We start from the raw sequence: 6,547 nt of genomic DNA on the forward strand, positions 1-6,547 counted from the left end.
GTAGGGTAGGGAAGTCTCCAGTTATAGTATACACTGCTACTGCCAACCATACAGAAGATGCAAACCATTAAGAAAGGAGCAAAGATGCTTCAGCTTCAAATGTATCATACACAGACACTATACCCAGTTAGTGTAAACAGAAAACAGAAAACAGAAAACAGAAAACAAACATATAGACAGATTGTCTTTGCTTGAATGGAATTGAATTGCATATAATTTGCATCAGCCCTAAGAAACATTTGCCTTTGGAAAATGCAGACTTCACCGTGCTTTGGAGCACATGCTCATTGACCTGTGTTTATGATGGACTTTCTGGTTGCCTGACACTGTGGCAATAGCTAAATGTTTGCTCACACAAACTGAGTAATAACCTTGAGTTCATGTCATCAAAGCCAAGCTGTTGCCTAACTGATTATCTGATCAAAACCATTTTTAACCTCTCCATATCAGACATGTCTCCTGTCAGGGTGGTCTCCCAGGGGTGAAATCTTTTCAGATATTTGAAAGATTTTACTGCTATTTTGTGTTGCATACATACATACATACATAATCAGAATTGTATGAGTATGATTCCATGAGTCTGTACACTCTTAGGTCTAGAACCTAAAATGGTTCTTTGGCTGTCCCCATAGGAGAAGCCTTTGGAGAACACTTTTTGGTTCTATGTGGAACCGTTTCCACAGATGGTTCTACCTGGAACCTAAAAAGGGTTCTATGTGGAACCGTTTCCACAGATGGTTCTACCTGGAACCTAAAAAGGGCTCTATGTGGAACCGTTTCCACAGATGGTTCTACCTGGAACCTAAAAAGGGCTCTATGTGGAACCGTTTCCACAGATGGTTCTACCTGGAACCTAAAAAGGGCTCTATGTGGAACCGAAAAGGGTTCTCCTATCAGGACAGATGAAGAACCTTTTTGGAACCCTTTATCTAAGAGTGTAGCATGTAGCTCTGTGGATTTCAAGAACGTTTCGAATACAGAATGAGTTTTACTTGAAAGTATTTTCAAATATTTTCCCATAAATAGACTTCTATTTGAAAGTATTTCTAAATATTTATTTCAAATACTATTTTCAAATGCCTGGGAGTGTATTTGAGTCAGTGTATGTAAGTATTTTCCAATACTTTCCAAGTGTATTTCCAAATACTTTCCAAGTGTATTTCCAAATACTTTCCAAGTGTATTTTCAAATACTTTCCAAGTGTATTTCCAAATACTTTCCAAGTGTATTTCCAAATACTTTCCAAGTGTATTTCCAAATATATTACAATATTCAACTACATGTCTTGAAAAAAAAAAAGATGTTATTTTATATATATATTGAAATACTTACTTGTAAATGTCTTTGAAAGTAATTGAAATAGCCTATATAGTATTTGAACCAGGTCTGCCAGTTACAAGACATTGAAGTCTCATTCTCACTTTCTGTGCAAAGTCCCTCTATCAAATTGATAGAGACAGAATACCTTAAATTATTATGTGTGTGTGTGTGTGTGTAACAAATTCAATCTAGTCTTCTCAGACTAAAAGCATCATAAGCTGAATGTCTGGTCTTTCTCTTTTGTGTGTTTACGTGCAGCCGCAGGACTCTACGATCATATCAGGGACGTCGGTCTTGACAATGCTGTGCTGTGAGTTGAAGTAGACCATAGACAGAGGCCTACGCTGGATGGGCACGCAGCAAGAAGACACCGCTGAATTGATGCCGTTGGCTTTAAGCTGACTGAACACTGTGGCGTGGAAAGAAGACGCAATGCCTGGAGACCCGGCCAGGGCCTGGGGACACTGACCCATACAGTGATTCATATGGTACCCTTCTGGAGCTATGATCCAGTCCTGCCACTGGATATCCTTGAACTTGACGTAGAAGTCCTTCTTGCAGCAAACGCTGACGTTGTCCCCGCATCGCAGGGACCTCCTCTGGAGGATGTGTTTGAAGTTGTCACGGAGCCGCACCTGGGCCACCACAAATGGCTGATGAGCCATGTCCATGGTCTTACCCAACTCACACAGGTTCTGGCCTTGGCCCGGCTCAAACCCGGCCTCCTTGCAGGTGACCTCAAGCTGTAGCTGCCGCTTGCCCCCGTCCATGAAGGCCTGTAAGGTGTGGGTGATGGGGAAGGTATGCCAGTTGCTCTTCTGCACATCCAAGATCTTCTCCAAGAGGAGGGTGTGGTTGGATCTGCTCTCCCCAGGGCTAGACAGATAGATGTGGGCTGTGGCGATGGGGCGGGGACCCCGGTTTGGGGTGTCGGAGGAGTGGACATACAGCCACAGGGCAGACTGAAGCACCTGGATGCTGTGGTCTCTCTCCTGCTGAAACTGGAAGGTGAGGCCTGGCTGGGCGCCAGTAGTAGTGTTCATCTCATCTAGATCAAAGAGAGAAAAGACAACAGAGAGAAAGTGTGAGGATCGGTTTGTCATCTTTCAACTATAAACAGTCTTTCAGGTCCATTCTATAAGTGATGCCAATACATCTCGAGCACTACATTCGACATTATGCAAGTCAAGAACTACATTAGATTAATTTCACTAAACATATAAACTGATATTTATGTTTAGTTGTATGAGTTATTTCAAAGTTATTTCAAACCATCAAAATCGAATCATTAATAGTTTTTATTGAAATGCGCAAGAGAAAAGAGGTGTGTAATATGCACCTGAGTTTGGACATGAGCGTTACAAACTTCTGCGTAAATAAAGGACTGAGATCAAATAGAACGATGCGAGCAAACGCACGAGGTACCTTGAGGTAAAATAGATATCTTCAGTTCAGTTTCAATGTAAATAAGTGTGTCAACTTTGTATTTCAATGTACATGGCTTATTAACATCGTTCGAAAAGCGCATTAGATACCAGCACATTTAAGTTCATAAACAATCAAGTCCCATAAAGCCCAATAAAGTGAACATAAGGTTCCACTAGCTAAATATATATTATATTACAATGTAATTACACTTACCCATTTCTGCGAAGCTCACTATTTCATATCCCGGATCTTTGGTTTCCTTGATCTTGTTTTCAAGTTCAATGGTTCCGTCCGGTCTGACACGTCCCGCGTGCAGTTTGCGGAGCGCGGTGAGAAGTGCAGCGCGGGACACAGTCGATGTGATATTTGGTCTCTCTTTCAGGTGCAGCTTGTTCAAGATCTGCTGCTTTGCGATTTCAACCAGGAGCCTCTGCTCCGCATCCTTCTCCATTAGCGGCATGCCGCAGGACGCGCAGCCCGGAGTGGTCCCTGCAGTGGCCGCAGCCTCCAGGCCCATCACCAGCAGAGACGTCATCAATAAATACATTGGCAATGTTGAAGATGAAGAGTATAGCATGTTGGTGGAGTCTCGAACTATATGTATTTTAAAGGCACAAGGCGTTGGTAAAATAATCGATCAAATGGAAGAAAACATGTTGAAATATGTGTTGTTCCTGAGTTGGTTACACAAGTTCCTGAACTTTTTTTTTCAGTCAGCAGGTGCTTGTTCCTGCAGGTGGATGCCTCGAAGACAAGGGTTAAGAGAGCGTGAGTGGTACTTCAACACCTGATGATGCTCCCCATATCTGGGTTAATCTACCAGAAATTGTGACACGTTAGAGGGGGGGGCACCAATGAGAACATCAAATACATTACAGCCACTGCACTGTCTCGCTCTCTTTCTTTTTCTTAGAAAACACACGCACGCACGCACACACACACACACACGCGCACATACATACACAAGCAGAGAAAGACGTGCAAGAACGAGAGAGAACCATAGCGCACAGTGAGGAAATATGACACATTATGCACAGTGCTTTTAAGGTTAAAATAAGAGATAGCTGGGATCGATAATATAGCTTATCACACCCCTATATTACAGAATAATAAATCATAGTAACCAAAATACCTGTGGCATGCCATGCCACGTAGACCAGTAGCGTTTGCCAACTTTGACACATCTTTATTTGAACGATGGCATGACGCCCGGGTATTAGTCAGCGCGACGCCTCACATTGAAGTGACCAGACCAAAGTACAGCAAACTATGAACTTTACCCCAGTTAGTTATCACTCTTTACTCAATCTATCTGGACAGATAGGCTTGATAATGTAAGTAAATATGATGCAATTAATTAGGCCTATTGCTCTGTCGGGAAATGTCCTGCAGAAGGGAGTGAGGGGCGTGTGGAGCAGGAGAGAGACAATATTGATGTGCATTATAGTCTCTCAGGAATATGAACTTAATGTTGATTTTGATGTCTATTCTACTCTATTTAATGTTTTGATCATGTATTTGACCGTGTGAGTCCGCATGTGCGCAGGTGTGTCTAAAATTGATAGTCGTTATGGGCTATTTTTGTGTCTGCATACTGTAAGTGTTATATTTTTGACCCAATTGGAAAATGGTGTCAATACACTCATAATACACACATTTGAAGTGACGCATGCCTTCTAAGCAGGTGAACGAACAGATTCTAAAAGTGTGATTAGGCCATTGCCTAGTTAAATAAAGGTAATGGGGGCTTAATGGCATTCCACTACAATGCTGTATATTAACAGCAGCACACTGTGAATTATGGTGCATTTTTTCAGAAAGTGTTGCGGTCGGGGAAAGAATCGCTAACTCATTAACATGTTTTGAGGCGTGCCTTGTAAAAGGCTATATTTGTTGATCGCAATATCTCCAAAGCTAACATATGGAATTATTTTAAGATGGCCATGAAACGTATAATTTATCCATTTGGTTTTGAATTTTAGGACCGCTGTAGGTATAAAAAAATATATGTACGAAAATGATTTGATTAAACATTGAAGTTGGCATTTACTGCAATATCCCATAGAAACGCATTGAATGACACACAACAGAAAGTAAAACAATAAATCATAAGGAACAAGGTTTTGAAATATCTGTCCTATACCTGAGTGATATAAGAAAACATTGTTTTGTTTTTACCCATGTTCGGTCATGTTATTTTGGGCACATTTTTATCTCCTATACACTTATTGCAATTTTTCAGCCTGGTACTAGGTTACCTTCCGATGAATCCCCTGATGCTTCTGTGCATTGTAGAGCATTGGCTTCATCAATGTTTCAGCAAATAATTTCTCTATATATTTTATTTATATCTACAGGGGTCCTAAAATTCAAAATCTAATGGCTAAATTATACATTTTATGACCACCTTAAAACAATTCCATATGCAGGCTTAATAGATATTGCGATCTAAGGGCTTAGACCTACAGGGGTTTAAAATGGTGGTAGATAAACAAGAACATATCACAGTCATAGCAAGTAAAAATAGGATGTGACCTTTACTGAGAATGTTGTTATAGTTAAGCAGGCTACTTGCAAGCTTATTTTCGTATTACAAAATACATGTATTCTAATTCAACTGTTACAACACACATGAATTGTACCTCAGTGCCAGTGAAATACACATTTACAAAATAGGTATTGAAACTATTGAAGTGCCTATATTAAATACATGAAACAGAAATACTGCCCATCGTTGGCACTAGCTGCCTGCACTGTAAATCTGAAACAGTTCACTAACCACTGTGCTTCCAGTAATGCCCTGTAAATTCCTCAAATACGTCATGTTGCTGTAGTCAGGTGTTACAGTAACATGCTGTTAATGTGTGTTTCAGTAAAGTTCCTAAAAATCTACAGTAATTTACTGGCTTCTGTGCTGCCAGTAATTTACTGTAAAACAAAAAAAAAATGTTTTTACAGGAAATGTTCTACAGTGTACCTGAACCAGGTCAATGACATTCCTAATAACATAAGACAAGACAGTCATAGTGAAATGAATTGAATAAAAATTAAAAATATACATATCATACAAGGTGTGTAGAAAATCCTCTGTTATTTTACCAGATGCATTTGATCCCAGAGAATAACACTTGAAAACATTTGCTCTGTAATCCAAATTCAAAAGTATGATGTTGGTGGATGAACACAGGGCAGATGAAGTAATCTGTCATTTTAACCCTAGTTGAACCGAAATTGTAGTCCTTTGATAATTCATTGGTTTACTTTAATCACAGTTATATGTACTTGCCCGCCACCTTGTGGTGATATGTGGTTACTACACTAATACAATTACAACAGGCAGGGAAAGGGGAAAGGGAGATACCTAGCCAGTTGAACAACTGAATGCATTCAACTGAAAAATGTCATTAAACCCAACCCCTCTGAATCAGGCATCCACCCATAGCTAGCTTATATGCACCACGAGGCTAAAGTAGGCCAACAGTGCATCTTTTACAGTTACCAATCACAGTAAGCAATGGTTTATGTAAGACACTGGATTGTCAACAAATAAATTATATTACAAAAATATTATTTGATTTTCAATAAGGAACAATAACAATAAGGTGAAAAGTATAACACAGAGATTCACATAACGAAAACAAATGAGGGAGACAATAACTGATGTTGCAGTATCAAATCAAATGTTATTGGTCACATGCATGTGTTTAGCAGATGTTATTGGTCACATGCACATGTTTAGCAGATGTTATTGGTCACATGTTTAATTAGCAGATGTTATTGCAGGTGTAGCGAAATGGTT

At 39.8% G+C, this 6,547-nt stretch overlaps 1 protein-coding gene across 1 annotated transcript; it reads right to left on the reverse strand.

Annotated features, from left to right (window-relative positions):
* Positions 1 to 708: 708 nt before the first annotated feature.
* On the reverse strand, positions 709 to 3,638 carry LOC110494776 (inhibin subunit beta C). Its single transcript, XM_021570106.2, has 2 exons — positions 2,962 to 3,638; positions 709 to 2,368 (listed from the first exon to the last, which is right to left on the reverse strand). Exons 1-2 carry the CDS (start codon positions 3,323 to 3,325, stop codon positions 1,569 to 1,571), a joined length of 1,164 nt encoding a protein of 387 aa, XP_021425781.1. The 5' UTR covers positions 3,326 to 3,638; the 3' UTR covers positions 709 to 1,568.
* Positions 3,639 to 6,547: the final 2,909 nt, after the last annotated feature.

The sequence above is a fragment of the Oncorhynchus mykiss genome, chromosome 17 (genome assembly GCF_013265735.2).
Source record: "Oncorhynchus mykiss isolate Arlee chromosome 17, USDA_OmykA_1.1, whole genome shotgun sequence".
Taxonomy (NCBI): Eukaryota; Metazoa; Chordata; class Actinopteri; order Salmoniformes; family Salmonidae; genus Oncorhynchus; species Oncorhynchus mykiss.

What these genes read in the sequence shown, in the direction of transcription:
- LOC110494776 (XM_021570106.2), bottom strand. Translation starts at nt 3,325, where the DNA reads ATGCTATACTCTTCATCTTCAACATTGCCAATGTATTTATTGATGACG. An exon ending in AGTGAGCTTCGCAGAAATGG is followed by an intron (nt 2,369 to 2,961) that starts GTAAGTGTAATT and finishes TCTTTGATCTAG; the next exon opens with ATGAGATGAACACTACTACT.